The 16,516-nt window shown below is 46.5% G+C and overlaps 1 protein-coding gene across 2 annotated transcripts in view; it reads left to right on the top strand.

The window, feature by feature from the left end:
• The window catches only part of fgf12a (fibroblast growth factor 12a), a 169,531-nt gene that overhangs the window by 17,126 nt on the left and 135,889 nt on the right, over positions 1-16,516 (top strand). For both annotated transcript variants that reach the window (XM_041175394.1, XM_041175396.1), the window contains exons 2-3: positions 1,223-1,231; positions 7,426-7,536. In XM_041175394.1, the coding sequence (XP_041031328.1) occupies positions 1,223-1,231; positions 7,426-7,536 (120 nt within the window). The remainder of the gene's footprint in view (positions 1-1,222; positions 1,232-7,425; positions 7,537-16,516) is intronic.

Here is a 16,516-nt window from a genome sequence, read left to right on the forward strand (position 1 = left end):
AAAGTTTGGAAATCCCTTGAATGCTTGGTCAGGTGTCAATTTTAAACTTGATAGTGATAGATTATGTTAGCCAAAAGTATTTAAGGGTTATGGGGCAAAGGCAAGTGTGTAGAATCAGGTCACCGATCAGCCATGATTTGAATGGTGGTAGAACAGGTTCGAGGGACCAAATGGCCTCCTCATGTTCCTCAGTTCCCAGTGCAAAGGTAGCAATTTGGGATTAATACACAGGAAAGAAACAGCCAGGTTGAGCCTACTGACCTTTCCTTGTGTTTCTTAAAATAGAATCTTCCTTTGACCTGACTTGATTATTCCATCTCTGCCTGTGTATAAACGCTTTGTCAACTTTTCTGTTTGTGTAAAGGTGGCCGGTGTATATGTTTTGCTTGCAAACTGTTACAGGCTGCTCTGTTGTCGCACTTCCTTACCCCCCTGTATTCCTGAGCAAACAGGGGGCCCTCTCTGTGGGATCATGTGCAGCCTCAGTGAGCAATGTGTTGGTGTTTGTGTTGGTGTTTGTGTTGGTGTTTGTGTTGGTGTTTGTGTTTGTGTTGGTGTTTGTGTTGGTGTTTGTGTTGGTGTTTGTGTTGGTGTTTGTGTTGGTGTTTGTGTTGGTGTTTGTGTTGGTGTTTGTGTTGGTGTTGGTGTTGGTGTTTGTGTTGGTGTTGGTGTTTGTGTTTGTGTTTGTGTTTGTGTGTGTCATGTGTCGTGTGTTTTTTCTTTAAATCGTGCGTCACCGAGTCCCATTGGTGTTAACAAAAAACCCCATCCCTTCCCCTGTTTCTTTTTTATTGACCTTTCCCAGATCACATGGGTCCAGAGGATTGAGAGGGTAGGATGTGTTTAGTCACAATGCCCTGACCATCGTGGTTTGCAGGGGAGGTTTGATAGACCCAGCTGGTCTTTCCCTACCCATCAGTTTTGTATGTTTGTGTCCCACATCTCCTCAGGCCAACGAAGAAACAAAGACCATGTTTTGCAGAGTTGCACCCCCTCCCCTCTCCCATCCCAGTGGCAAAACCCGGTTGGAGGGAGCTCACCTCAGGCAACAGGTTGCTTCGAATTATTGGTGTCTGCTCCTGGCAATACACAGTTCAATACTCTCATTTTTTTTTAGAAAAGTTTTTCTTAAAAAAAAAAGAAACCAGAAGTGTGAAAAGTTTTCTAATGCCATGCATCTCTTCTTCTTTATTCCAAACTGATGCCCCATCATGGCGAGCAGTTTGCACAGGTGAGTGGACAGTCCTTGCTTCTAACGGAATGAGTGGTGAGATTTTCTGGGAGTGACCGGTGGTGTGGCTGCAAGTGGATTGTCCCACAGGACTGACTGTGTCTGGCATGAGTGAGCGAGTGAGGTCCATCGCTGGGATGGCTGCCACTTTTTGCCTTTAGCATCTCCTCTGTGGCTTTCAGTTCGTGCCCCGACTCGTTAACCTCCAGCTTAAGCAACGAGAAGACCTCTCAGTGTTGTCACTTGGTCAGTGTTGTCCAACGGAAATCTCCAGCCAGCCGGCGGTGTTTCTATGGCGACACCGTTTCAGCCACTGGCCCACATTTTAGCAGAAAACCTTTTTATGTGCAATACAGGTCAATGAACTTCACAAATGTAGATTTACTTAACAAACAAAACTGTTCAGTAACCATGGAAGTAAAGCACTCACAATGGTCAAAAAAAACTCTGCGTGTCCTTTTACTGGTTTACCATCAAACACACACAAAGGTCACGAGTGCGAGTATGAGTGTTGAGACCACATGACCAACGATGGTCTATGTTAGTCATTTATTTACTAATTCGAATTGCAGTTAGCTACCTCTGCATTCCTGGTTAGTTACACGTGGCTACTACTGGCCAGAGCACTAGACAATACACTTGACTTCCGGATAAGCAGTAGGTTTGCTGTCTGTCCACTTGCATTCTAAGCCCCCTTCTCCCTGCCAGCAGTATAGCTCCTGTCGTTTCAAAGATGTGTTGTGTCTGGAGGGATGAATGTGGGTCAATGGCTGAGTGTCGGTCCACCACTTGCTTTGCCCTCTGTACAGGCCCGGCCAACACGCTGCCATGTTTGAGTCCTGCTACTGAACTGGGCAACGAAGGAATCAGCTGGGATTGTTCTCTTAGAGCAAAGAAGTCCAAGCAGTGATTTCATAGATGTGTTCAAGATCGTGGGCAGAATTTTACACTTGCCCCACTGGCGGGTTTGTAGGTGGGGGTGGGGTGAGTGTAAAATTTATAGGATGGCCTTCCCAAAGGGATCCCACCTACCCTGACCTCTCCGCTATTTTGCGCTGGGATGGGCCAGACCTGCCCACCAAGCCCCAATTGAGACCCTTAAGTGGCCAATTATTGACCACTTAAGGGCTGTTTCCCATCCAGCCTCAGGCTTGCGGGGGGGGGGTGGGGGGGTGGTGGGGGGATCTGGTGTATGGGGGAAGCCCGGAGATAAATCTGGTTCAGGTCTGGGTTGGGGGGGAGGGGGGGGTGCCTCCATCAGCAGCCTCCTTTTAACTTCGGGTGCCCCCCCACTGACCCAAAACAAACTGTGGAGGCTCTGGGGGTGTCCGAAGGCCCAAAGAGACTGAAGGTAGTTGGGCAAAGAACGTGGCCACAGGAGTCCAAGGGCTGTACTGCTCTGTCGTCTCCCTCTACATGGCACCAAACCCTGTCGGGGGTCTGGTTCATGTCAAGGACCTGGGACATGGCAATGTTTCTGTGCCTGTGCTGGAGCAGGAGAGGCTGGTGTGAAGATGGGCCCCTTAAGCCAATGTGCCTTTTGAACTTGGGACCAACCAAGTTGGGCTGGACTGGCTCCTCCAGTCGTGAGTGCTCCTGTACATCTGGAAAGCAATAACGTGCATCTCCATACCACTTTTCACCACCTTGTGATGTTCCAAAGCACTGCACAGGCAATGAAGTAAATTTGAAGTGTCGTCACTGTTGCAATGTAGGATAGGCAACAGACAATTTGTGTACAGCAAGATCCCAGAAACACAACGTGACAATGACCAGGCAATCTATATTTTTAAGTGATGTTGACTGAAGGACAAGGATTAGCCCCTGATCACAGGGAAGAACTTCCCACTTCCCTTTGAATACTGCACCTCAGAAGAGATACTCAAAGTCATGAATTTGTACAGAGTAGATAGGGAGAAACAGGGTCGAGAAACAGAGGACACCAATTTAAGGCGATTGGCAAGAGATGCAATGACGACATAAAGAAAAGAATTTTACATAGCAAGTGGTTACGATCTGGAAAGCACTGCTTGAGTGGAGGAGGATTCAACCACGGCTTTCAAAAGGGTTGGATTATTATATGAAGAGAAAAATAAATTGCAGTGTTATGGGGAAGAGGCAAAGGGGTGGGGCTAGCTGACTGGCTGTTGTCGAGCTAGCACGAACACGACAGGCCAAATGGCCACCTTCTGTGCTGTGACATTTCTATGATTCTATGTGAAGAGTGCATTGCCACAGTTTTAGATTCGCTGCTTGCTGGTACCAATGTACTAACTAAACCTAGTGACAACACTGCTTGGTTTTACCCTTTGCATTAGGTGAATTCACTTGACGCCCCCTGTTCAATTATTTTGGGCACATAAATTAAAGAGAAAGCTGGATACTGATCCCCACCCTTCCAACGATGGTCAATACAGATGTATGTAAGCAATTTCAACTGGTTTGAGTGTGTATTTTCCGTGGAGCGTAGGTGTTAGTGACGCTTGCGCCTGGGTGAATGGCGTTGGAATGTTTCAGGAGTGATGGGTAATGCTCCTGTGCATTGTGATTTCTCCACCTCTTTAGTAGCTACAGGGTTAAGGAATGAGAAGCGAAATGTTCTTTTCCCCATTCCTCCTGTCTGCAGTTTGGTGAAACCTGCGGGCACTTGCCAAGTCTGGAGGTTTGGGTGTGAGCAACTTCCTGAGCACAAGAACCCATCCAGGAAACCCTCCATTTAAATAAAACCCAGAATGTTCTGCAGTTGAGGGAGGCAGCGCTGAGGGAAGAAAATGTCCAGCAGGCCAGCAGTGCAGTAGGAGCACAGTTTTGGTTGGGACCCTCCATCAGACATTGAAAACATGTGAAACCGTCCTTTTGTCTTTTTGGCTGAGGCTGATCCACAGGTTGAAGCAAGGACAGTGGATTCATTTCAAAGTCTGGTTGGATAGTTGGCGGAGAGGCGTTGGCGCTTGGAGGATGAGATCTCCTCAGCTGCAGCTATCGTTTCCCTTTCGGGTGATGATTGATTTCCTGAGTAACTCCTACAATTTGACTATTACTTGATCTCCACTCCCCAGGGCTCAACCTCTACCATCCATCCACCAGACTTGAAAGTTCTGAATGTCCCTTCACCGCTGAACTTGCCCAACCCAAGGGGCAGTGGCAGTGTGGATTTGGGCAGGTAGGTGCTGTTAGATCAGCGCCGATGACCCCTTACTGAAGAGCTTCAGTTTGGCTTTCAGCCTCCGAGTATTTCTCGATGTGAGTTATTCCTGACACCACTGAGATTGGCTGTGGACCATGAGGCAATTTCAGCAGTTAATTACTGTGCTGCATTGTTTCAATTCTAACCTTCCCGTTTCTGAATTCTACGGGCAGCAGTAAGACGAGTGGCACATTCACCGAAAACCCTGAAGTTTAAACCAAAGTTTCAGGTGAAGAGTTGGGAAATTTGGAGCAATTTTGGCTTCACACCGTGAATCAAATCTTCAATCGGTGATTCACCTTAACAGTGAGCCCTTTGTGCGGCTTCTGAGGGCAGCCTTGAAACTCTGCCTAAATGCTATAATTCTTTCCTTCTGCTATTTTATTAATTTCTTCTTTCCATTAATACAACTCTAGAGCTTGAATGGTACATTTTTTTTTAAAGAAAAAGCAAAAATATAGACTGAATTTCAATGAAATGACTCAAAACCATTTGAATTTCTCTATTGAGGATTGCAAAGAAACAATGATGAGCTAAGTTTGTAGAATGGACTGACCTGATACCCCAGCTATTTTTTTTGAGATCTGTTGGGTTTTGCATTTCGATCACTGGATGCTGCCCACAGGAATTTTGAGGATTAATTTGGAGTAGGGGCTAGAAAGAGGAACCTTGTTTGAAGCCTCGTGAGTTAGAGGGCTGTTGTTGGTTAGATGGTACCCAGTCCTACTCCCAGGACCCTTTCTGAGTGACCTCTCTCTACGTGATCAAGCGCCAACGAGATCAGGCTGACCATGGGGCAGTGGGGAGGTTAATGCTACCAAACATCCAGCATTGTCCTGGCGTCTTTAGGAATTGAAAATTAATCCCTCATTTCTTAGGACCTTAGGGGCTTTAAAAAAGTGCTTTTTAAAACTTTCTTTGAACAGTTTTGTGAACGATTGCAGCATTAAAGATGGGTCAGGTGGGACAAAGGGTGTTTGACTGAATCATCCAATCAGTTAACAAAGAGCCGATTCACGTCCCAATTTGTTGTGGGAGGACTGATGTAGGAGGTCTTGTGGTGCAGTGGGTAGTGTCCCTTCCTCTGAACCAGAAGGTCCCTCCACGACTTAATGGCCAATGAAAGTGTGTTCATCACATGCGTATCATCCTGTAAATCCGTCCAACCCCTCGCCAATGGCGGGCGGTAAGAGTGGACAAGATTCCTGGTCAGCCATCTGATGGAAAGGAAGCTGGAGCCTCTACCATCACTATCCATAGCTCCAGAATATAACATACGTGTAAAATTGTATATTGCCACAGCAACTCTGACTTCTCCTTGGGGGTCAGTTGGTTGGACAACTGTGGATCAGCTTGATGCCAACAGTACGGGATATGATCCCTGTTCCGACTGGGGTGGATTTGGGACCTGCCTCCTTGCCCTACTCCTTGCGGAGATCATGGCTTCTGTGGGTTAGACCTGCCTTCAAGTAGATAACTGAAGAAGTAGAAGAAAGACTGATAGGCAAAGTGATCAGTGGCAGGAGGATAGGAATGGAGCAGTTGAAGGTCATGTGATAGAAGCTCCACTATTACGTCCAGCCAGTTGGCAATGCTGGAGTGGGGTAGGGATGGAGGGCGGGGGGTGGGGGGGGGTTCGTCGCAGCTGTTATAGACCCCGTTTTCCTCTGATGTCCGCTCACATTCACCATCGAGGAGGAGGCTGGAGAGTATCCGACTCTGCGTAAACCATCAGTCAAACCTGGGGACCTTGTTGACTTGTCCAGTGAACTATTCAAACCCCGTAACCAGCTGAGAATGTCTCATGCTCCCTACAGTGTTAACTTTGGATCCCAGTGATGTGCCATCTTCAACAAACGTTATGCCACTGAATCATCAATTGGCCACGTTGTGGATCTTTCCAAGAACCCTCTGACTCTGGGATGTCTTGTAGGCTGAGCTTCCCTTTGCCCAGGATTCGCTGCTTACCCAGCCGGAGGCTGCAGTGTGTGATACCACTTGGCTGGTCACTGGTTGTAGAAACAGGTGTCAGTGGCAAAGCAGAGAGCAGCAAAGAACTGTGCGGGATGTGGGCAGAGATGCACAATCGCAGCAATGGGGGATAAAGCTCCCGCTTTAAAGAAAACCGGATTCTGCGAATAACTAAGTGTTTTCTGCAGGATTGAGCCCAGTCACATCTGCGGAACCTGTGTCGACATCTACGCACCTGAGGCTTTAGGAGCGGATGGCAGATCTTTGCTTTGGCTCCTCTCCTCTCCCTGTTTGAAGTGTTTGACTCTCCACCGGGCCATAGTTCCACGTGGGGTGACTGGGTGGCGTGGGGGAGACTTAATCTCACTCAGCTGGCTGATCACGTCTGAGCCCAGAGAGTGAGTGCTGGTCGGCAATTCGACCACAGTGGGCATCACCCCTGAGGCCAGTCATGTCCTCGCCCATTCCTTTAAGAACTGGAGTCACCGGATAGCCGTCAGAAGCGGGAGCCGTGGCTGACTTAATGTCCCAACCCATCCACCGGAACCCCACCCCCATCCCAAAAAAAGCCCTGCTGTGGTCCCATTTAGCATCGGAACTAGCCCCTCCACTCAACACTATACAGACTGCAGGTCAAACCTGGGATCTTTCACAACCCTTCTTCTCGTCGGGTGAGACAGCTGAGCTAAGGGAAGAGCAGTGTATTTAAAAAAAAACTGTATTTAGAATATATTTTCATTCATCTCCTCTGAAAGGTTTGAAACCGATGTTTTTATGCAGGAAATTGTTATAACCTGGAATGCGCTGCCTGAAAGGGCGGTGGAAGCGGATTCAATAGTAACTTTCAAAAGGGAATTGGATTAAATATGTGAAAAAGAGAAAAAATTTGCAGGGGTCGGGGGGCAGGGAGCTGGGATGAATTGGATAGCTCGTTCAAAGGGCTGGCACAGGTACGATGGGCTGAATGGCCCTCACGCCCACTCCACGCTGAATCATTTTATAACTGTTTTTTTTCCCTCTATTTCCTTTGTCACAGACCCCCAGCTGAAAGGTATAGTGACGAGATTATTCAGCCAGCAAGGCTTCTACCTACAGATGCAACCTGATGGCACCATCAATGGCACCAAGGACGAGAACAGTAATTACAGTAAGTCATGAGGACCACCACCCCCCCCCCCCCACCCCCCTCCCCCGCCCCCCACCCCCGTGTACTGGTTCGGGGGGCTCAGCAGCAGCAGCAGGGCCCAGGGGACGCCTCCTATCGCAACAGATAGCGCTGGAAAAAAACCCCAGCAGGTCTGGCAGCGTCTGCGGAGCGAGAAACAGAGTTAACGGTTCGAGTGCGACATGACACCTTCCTGATTAGCCTGTGACGCCTCCGCAGCCTTGAGCTCCGGAACGTTCTGTGTGTTGTGTTGGACTCAAGCAACAGGAGGCTGACTCCATTACATCACTTGCTGGCCGAGTGATGGCGGAGGGGCTGGGTGACTGGGGGGAGGGGCTGTGTTGCTGGGTGATTGGGGGGAGGGGCTGTGTTGCTGGGTGACTGGGGGGAGGGGCTGTGTTGCTGGGTGACTGGAGGGAGGGGCTGTGTTGCTGGGTGCCTTGGGGGAGGGGCTGTGTTGCTGGGTGACTGGGGGGAGGGGCTGTGTTGCTGTGTGACGGGGGAGGGGCTGTGTTGCTGAGTGACTGGGGGGGTGGGGCTGTGTTGCTGGGTGACGGGGGAGGGGCTGTGTTGCTGGGTGACTGGGGGGAGGGGCTGTGTTGCTGGGTGACGGGGCAGGGGCTGTGTTGCTGGGTGACTGGGGGGAGGGGCTGTGTTGCTGGGTGACTGGGGGGAGGGGCTGTGTTGCTGGGTGACTTGGGGGAGGGGCTGTGTTGCTGGGTGACTGGGGGGTTGGGGGCTGTGTTGCTGGGTGACTGCTGGACCTGTTTCTCTTCTCAAGTGCAATTAGGGATGGGCAATGAATTCTGGCCCAGCCAGTGACGCCCACATCCCATTAATGAATAAAACAAAAGTATATTTACTTGAAAGGGAAAGGTAGGACAAACAAACCCAGAGCTCTCTGGTTGAGAAAGGAGGCAGAAATTAAGATTAAAAATGTGCTTGTGACAGGTATCAGGTAAAACTTCCATTTGAAAACCAAGCTGAATATAAAAGATTGTCAGGAGAAGGGTAGAGAATCAAAGAGGGTGTATGAAAAGAAACTGGCAGGTAGCATAAAAGGGGTTTCCTTTCCTAGGCATATGTAGAGTAAAACAGTGGTAAAAGGAGTACGGTTGATTAGGGACCAAAAGGGGATTTACACACACAGGCGGGTGGCATAGTTGAAGTTTTAAATGAAAACTTTACATCTGTCTTTATCAAGTAAAAAGACTCTACCCGGCCCACGGCGAAAGATGAGGTAATTCAGATACTTGATGGGTTTAAAATTGATGACGAGGTATTGGATAGGTTGTCTGCACTTAGAGTTGAACAGGCAACGGGACCGGATGAGATTCATCCAAGGATGAGGGAAGCGACAGTGGAAATTGCAGAGGCGCTGGCCATAATTTTTCAGTCTTCCTCAGACTCGGGGTGGTCACGGATGGGGAGAGAATTGCAAATGTTGCACCCTCGTTCATAAAAAGAACATAAAGATAAGCCCAGCAACTAGAGGCCAATCAGTTTAACTTCGGTACAACTCCAAAAGAGGTTCAGGAGCAGTGGGCCTTGGGTGTATATGTACAAAAATCATTGCAGCTGGCAGGATAGGGTGAGCGAGTAGCTAATAAAGCACACAATACCCTGGAATTTTTTATTAGGGGCAGTGTTTACAAGAGCATAGGTTTATGTTGAATTTTATAAGTCACTAGTTTGGCCTCTAGAATATTGTGTCCAGTTCTGAGCACTGAACTTTAGGAAGGATGTGAAGGCAGTAGAGAGGGTGCAGGAAAGATTCACAAGAATGGGTTCCAGGGTTGAGGAACTTTAGTTATGGGAATCGAATGGAGAAGTTAGGACTTTTTCCTTAGAGAAAAGAAGGTTGAAAGGAGATTTGATAGAGGTATTCAAAATCTGGAGGTGTCCGGACAGAGTAGATAGGGAGAAACTTCCCACTTGTGGGAGGACGGAGAGCGAGAGGGCACAATTAGTAAAAGAAGCAATATTGATACGAGGAGAAACTATTTTATGTAGCGAGTGGTTAGGGCCTGGCATGTACTGCCTGAGGGTGGGGTGGAGGCAGGTTCAATTGAAGCACTCAAAAGGGAATTAGACTGTTATCTGAAAAGGAAGGATGTGCAGCTTTATGGGGAGAAGGTGGGAGGATGGTAGTAGGTGAGATGCTCATTCAGAGAGCTGGTGCAGACACAATGGGCGAAAATGGCCGTCTCCTGTGCTGTAACAATGCTGTGATCGGGCGGTGGGGGGGGGTGGTGGAGTGGCTGTGTTGCTGGGTGATGGGGAGAGGGGCTGGGTTGCTGGGTATTTGGAGGAGAAACCCAATCCCCTTCCCCCCCCCCCCCAACTTTCTCTCTGCCTCTTTCCTTTCCCTTCCCCTCCACCTCTGTCACACTCTATTTTTCCCAGTTATTCTCTGGGGAAGTGCCTTTATCCACACTCCATGACTATGACCAGGTATTGACACGTGTGAGTTATTATGAAGGCATTTGATGGAATAAATAGGGAAAAACTGTTTCCCCTGGTTTGGGAGTCAGCGACAAGTGGGATAATTAATCACAATCATCGAATGGTTGGAGCACAGCAGGAGGCCATTAGGCTCACCATGTCTACTCTGGCTGTCCGAAGGAGGGGTTTACCTAGTTCCACTCTCCTGTAGCCCCGCTTAATGTAAGATCAATAGAGTGAGAGGCTGAATGTCATATTCCTGTTCCGCTGAGGAATTTATTTGTGCAGAGATTTGCCAGAACATGGAATGTTCTGCCTAGCTGAGGCAGAGATCTTTACATTGCTCTGTAAATATTTGATGTAGAGAAAGATACAGGACTTTGGGAAGAGACCAGGGCAATGGAATTAGTTTGGGGTTGATGCTGGTCTATGGAGTGAGAGTGGAGCAATGAGATTAGTTTGGGGTTGATACTAGGCTATGGGGAGAGAGTGAGGCAGTACAATTAGTTTGGGATTGATACAGGGCTATAGGTAGAGAACATAAGAACATAAGAGACAGGAGCAGGTGTAGGCCATTCAGCCCCTCGAGCCTGCTCTGCCATTCAATAAGATCATGGCTGATCTGATTGTGTTTCGCATTCCACATTCCCATCTAACCCCGATAACCTTTGATTCACTTGCCTAACAAGAATCTATTTACCTCCGCCTCAAAAGTATTTAGTGACCCTGCCTCCACTGCCTTCTGAGTCGTGCAACCCTCTGAGAGAAAAAAATTTCTCCTCATCTCTGTCCTAAAAGGGCGACCCCTAATTTCAAAACAGTGCTCCCTAGTTCTGGACTCACTCACAAGAGGAAACATCCTTTCCACATCCACCTTGTCAATACCATTCAGGATCTTGTACACTTCAATCAAGTCACCCCTCACTCTTTTAACCTCCAGTGGAAACAAGCCCAGCCTATCCAGTCTTTCTTTATAAGATAACCTGTTATCTAGTAAACCTCCTCTGAACCAGCTCCAGTGCATTGACATCCTTCCTTAAATAAGGAGACCAAAACTGCACACCATATTCGAGGTGCGGTCTCACCAATGCCCTGTATAACTGAAGCATAACATCCTTACTTTTATGTTCAATCCCTCTCATAATAAAGGATAGCATTCCATTAGCCTTCTTAACTACTTGCTGTACCTGCATACAAACTTTTTGTGACTCATGTACTAGAAACTCTAGATCACTCTGCACCTCAGAATTCTGCAGTTGTTCTCCATTTAAGTAATACTTTGTTTTATTGTTCTTCCTGCCAAAGTGAACAACTTCACATTTTCCCACATTAAACTCTATTTGCCAGATCTTCGCCCACTCACTCAGCCTATCTATATGCATCTGCAACCTCCTCATGTTCCCTTCACAACATACTTTCCTAGCTATCTTTGTGTCATCTGCAAATTTAGCTACAATGCCATTGCTTCCCTTGTCTAAGTCATTGATGTAAATTGTAAAAAGTTGAGGCTCTGTTACAGATCCCTGTGGGGCTCCATTCGTCACATCCTAACAATCAGATGAAGACCCATTCATGCATACTGTCTGTTTTCTGCCAGCCAGCCAATCTTCTATCCATGGTGATTTATTACCTCTCCACCATGAACTTTTATTTTCTGAAATAACCTTTGACGTGGCGCCTTATCAAATATCTTCTGGAAATCCATGTACACTACATCTATAGGCTCCCCTTTATCCACAGTGCATGTTACTCCTTCAAAAAACTTCAATAAATTGGTTAAATATGATTTCCATTTCACAAAACCATGTTGCCTTTTCCCATTTACCTTGATTTTTCTAAGTGCCCAGCTTTAACCCCCTTAATGATCAATTCTAACACCTTCCCCATGACAGACGTCAAGCTAACTGGCCTATAGTTTCCTGTTTTCTGCCTCCCTCCCTTCTTGAATAGAGGGGTTATATTTGCTACTTTCCAGCCTGATGGAACCGTTCCAGAATCCAGAGAATTTTGGAAAATTAACACCAGAACATCTACTACCTCATTAGCCACCTCTTTTAAGACCCTAGGATGAAATCCACCAGGGCTTAGAGACTTGTCAGCCCGCAGCTCCATCAGTTTGCTCAGTACTGCTTCCCTAGTGATTGCAATTTCACCAAGTTCCTCCCTCCCTTCCAACTCTTGATTTGTAGCTATTACTGGAATGTTTTTTGTATGCTCTATAGTGAACACATGAAGCAAAATATTGTTCATTTCATCCGCCATTTCCTTATTATCCATTAACCCCCACTATCACTCTCTAGAGGACCAGCATTCACTTTACTTACTCTTTTCCTTTTTAAATACCTGTAGAAACTCTTGCTATCCATTTTTACATTTCTAGCTAGCTTCCTCTCATACTCTAATTTCTTTCTCCTGATTAACCTTTTAGTCGCTCTCTGCTGTTCTTTATATTCTGACCAATCATCTGTCTTGCCACTCATCTTTGTGCAGTTATATGCCTTCTCCTTATATTTGTGGCTTTCCTTAACTACTTTAGTTAACCACATATGGTGGGTCCTCCCCTTAGAACTTTTCTTTATAGAAGGAATATGCTTATTCTGAATATTCTGAAATATCCCCTTAAATGTCTGCCACTGCTTCTCCACTGATCTATCCTCTAGCCTAGTATCCCAGTTCACTTCAGCTAGCTCAGCTTTCATGCCCATGTAGTTGCCCTTATTTGAGCTTAAAATACTAGTCTTAGTCCCACTCACCTCCCTTTCAAACTGGATGTAAAATTCAGTCATATTGTGGTCGCTGCTACCTAGGGGTGCCTTTACTCTGAGGTCATAAATTAATCTTGTCACGTCACACAAAACCAAATCTAATATAACCTGCTCTCTGGTTGTTTCCAAAACATGCTGCTCTAAGTATTTATCTCAAAAGCATTTTATGAACAGAGCAGTGGGATTAGTTTGAGATTGATACAGGGCTATGGGGAGAGAGTGGGCCAGTGGGATTGCTTTGGAATTGCTCTCGCAAAGAACCAGCATAGGCACAATGGACTGAATGGTCTCTTGTTTTTGTGCTGTAGAGCTCTGTGGGTTAAGTATCCCACTTATTTATAAAAGGGAAGCTGTAGCTAGTGGATCAAGGTATTTGGCAGGGGAATTTAATGAGTTAAATTATTCATCCCAACCTCATCTCTGGATCTGAGCCATTAGCACCGTTTGAGGGAGGATTTGTTCCTGGCAGTGACAGATGTGTCTTGACAAGGAAACGGATGTAGTCTGTCTGGGTGTGAACGATCCTTTCACTGCCAGAATCCTGTGCCAATTCAATCTAATTTACATACTGCAAGTCCCTGTTATTGTGAAATCGCCCCTTCCCCATCTCGGGGGTAAGTTCCCTGCGTACCTTCCATTTTACCATGTGACACTGATTGCGCTGTGTAGGAACAGGAGGAGGCCATTCAGCTCCTTGAGCCTGATCCACTACTTGCTTTGATCATGACTGATCTGCATCTTAACTCTGTCTACTCATGTTGGTTCCATAATCTTTTAATACTCTTGCTGAAAAATATCCTTAATTGCTTGGATTTTTTTTTTAACTGTCGCTTATTTATACGGTTCAGAGGAGCACATTACATCCCTCAGCAAGAGGAAGGTGGGGAAGTTATGGGCTGCCTCTGCATAGAATAGACACCATTGGAGCTTTCCTGGGACCTGGAAATGTATCTGGGATTCACAATGAAAAGGAAACTTTAATTGCTGGCCAGTTTGGTGCAGTTATGTTTTTGTTTATAGCGATGAACACAGAGATTTCCCTGTGTTATAAAACTGCTGGAACAGAATCAGTGCTGTTCCGCAAATTGTCTTGGAATCCTTCTCCCAAGCAACTGCCTGATGTTTTTTTTTTACCTCTATTCCCTCGATGCTGAAGAGCAGTTCTCACTGAAGTTTAGAAACGCCCACGCACTCTTCACGGAACAGCAGTGCTGCTGTCATCGTGCTCTTGGCCAATTTGTCTCAGAGACTGCGGTAACTGAGTATCGTACTCATCACATTGATTAGTATGGGGATCAGCATGTTGTAGCGCTGAGCGCCTCATCCGATACAGGACAGTCAGATGCAGAGTAATAGCTGCCGGGTGCCGGTACTGGGTTAGATACCCGGCTAGGCTCCACTGTCACAAGGTGTCTAACAGCGTGTGCCGTTGGTTAGACTCACCCCCGCACTCTTCAGCTTAAAACATGATTTTTCTGTACCGAGCCACTGAAACTGCCAGCTGTAAATGTGCAGCACTGGAAGCAAGGCTTCTGGGACCTGAGTGAACAGGGCAATCACTCGGGTATCTCCTTAACCAGTGTGACTGAAATTGGGAGGATTGAAGGAGGGTGTATTAAGGGTGTGAATTCAATGTCAGCTGCATTACAGAAAGAGTAATAAAGAGAGGGAAGTACAGATTGGATCGAGAGAGAGAGGGAAAAAAAAGGAGACAGGCGAAATGTTTGAAAACAAATAGAAAAATTCTCAACCTGACATTTTTAAAAATCTCCTCAAGCGATTTATCATCTTGTTAAAAATGTATTTACACTTGTAATTACTAGCCCTAAACATCTGATACTTACCACCTGATATCACAACTGCACACCATTCAGAGCATTTGAGTGGTGAGTTAGGCAGTCAAACGCTGTAGTCATGAAGCTAAACGTGGAGATGCATAACTTGGGGTATTAACGTTTCACAGCACGTCTAACCCTCAACTGAAATTACTGTAACATTTACATTTGAAAATGGTGATCTCCATTAGCCACATTGTTATTTTGAAGTAAATTTGGCCCATAGAGTAAAATCTTCTCTACACTGTCCGCATCAAACACTCCCAAGGCAGGCACAGGGTTAGATACAGAGTAAAGCTCCTTCTACACTGTTCCCATCAAATACTCCCAGGATAGATACAGTACAGGTTAGATGGGGACTGAAGTATTTCTATCTTAGATACCTATATATAGTGTGACTTCTTCAATTTTTCAAGAGTTTACTCTCCTACACTCACTGGGACCCTTGCATGTTGAAGGGTTGGGGCATTTTTCTTGGTTCCTCTACAAGGTAATCCTCAGGTATAGAGGAGCAACAGTTCATTTGTGAGTTCTGTCGAAGGGTCATGAGGACTCGAAACGTCAACTCTTTTCTTCTCCGCCGATGCTGCCAGACCTGCTGAGTTTTTCCAGGTAATTCTGTTTTTGTTTTGGATTTCCAGCATCCGCAGTTTTTTTGTTTTTATCATTTGTGACCCTGTTGGTTGAGGTCAATGTTTCTCTGCCTTTTGCTTTTGATTCTTGCCTCTTTGTGCTGGACTGCTGCCACTGAATGGGGAGGAAGTGATTCGTGGGGACTTGCTGCAAGTGAGTCTTCAGGAAGTAGCAATAAACCAGCTGATATTTCTTCAGTACCAGAAGCCAAACATCCTTTTTGGGTAAATTACATGGATAATTTGGCTACATGTTTGTTGTAGTAAGTGTTGCGTTCTACCTAAGTTGAGTGCTGGGCGAGGGGAGAGGGAACTCAGATTCTGAAAAGCAGTCCCAACAAACGTGACCATACAGGCTCACACTCCCAATGCAGTGCCGAGAGTTGGTGGTGTTTTCTTTTGGCTGAGACATTAAACCAAGGGACCCATCGGCCCTCTCAGCCGGAGGTAAAAGAGTAAGGAAGTTCTGCCCATGGCCAGCATAAACCTTTCAAAGAATGATCAGTAAGATAGATTAAAAACAAAAACAGAATTACCTGGAAAAACTCAGCAGGACTGGCAGCATCGGCGGAGAAGAAAAGAGTTGACGTTTCGAGTCCTCATGACCCTTTGACAGAACTAGGTGAATCCCAGGAAGGGTTGAAATATAAGCTGGTTTAAGGTGGTGGGGGGTTGGGGGGGGGGTTGGATTCTTTGGTCCTTATCATATTACTGTTTGTGTGACCTTACTGTGTGCAAATTGGCTGCTGTATTTCCTACATTACAACAGTCACTACACTTCAGATGTATTTAATTGGCTGTAATGCCCTTTGGGATGTCCTGAGGACATGAAAGGGGCTATATCAATGCAAGCCCTTTCTTTCTTTGAGATCACCTTAGCTGCATTACCTTTCTGCCTCCAGAGATTCTGGCTAGGGCGTTTGATGTTGCTGACAGATGTGAGTCTGTGGACCAGCAGCATTAGCATGGCAGAAACATACAAAAAGTGACTTACACTGGGGCTGGCAATGGCAGAGAATCACATGTGAACCAGTTGTGGATTTGGCTGCAACTAAATTGAGGGGGTGATAGGCAGAGTGCTGGAAGAGTATTGCACAGCACCCCTTCCGAAAGCCGTGCATCAAGGCAAATTCGGGGGGCATCACCTTAAAGTTAGAGCAGCCTGTTCAGAAGTGAAATGTCTAAGCAATTCCTCACGCAAAGGGGTAGTGGAAACCTGGAACTCTTTCCGCACTCTGTGGATGCTGGAGTTTTGGAGTTTTCAGGATAACTGGAATTGAGGTGT

This window comes from Carcharodon carcharias, chromosome 2, assembly GCF_017639515.1.
Source record: "Carcharodon carcharias isolate sCarCar2 chromosome 2, sCarCar2.pri, whole genome shotgun sequence".
Lineage (NCBI taxonomy): Eukaryota > Metazoa > Chordata > Chondrichthyes > Lamniformes > Lamnidae > Carcharodon > Carcharodon carcharias.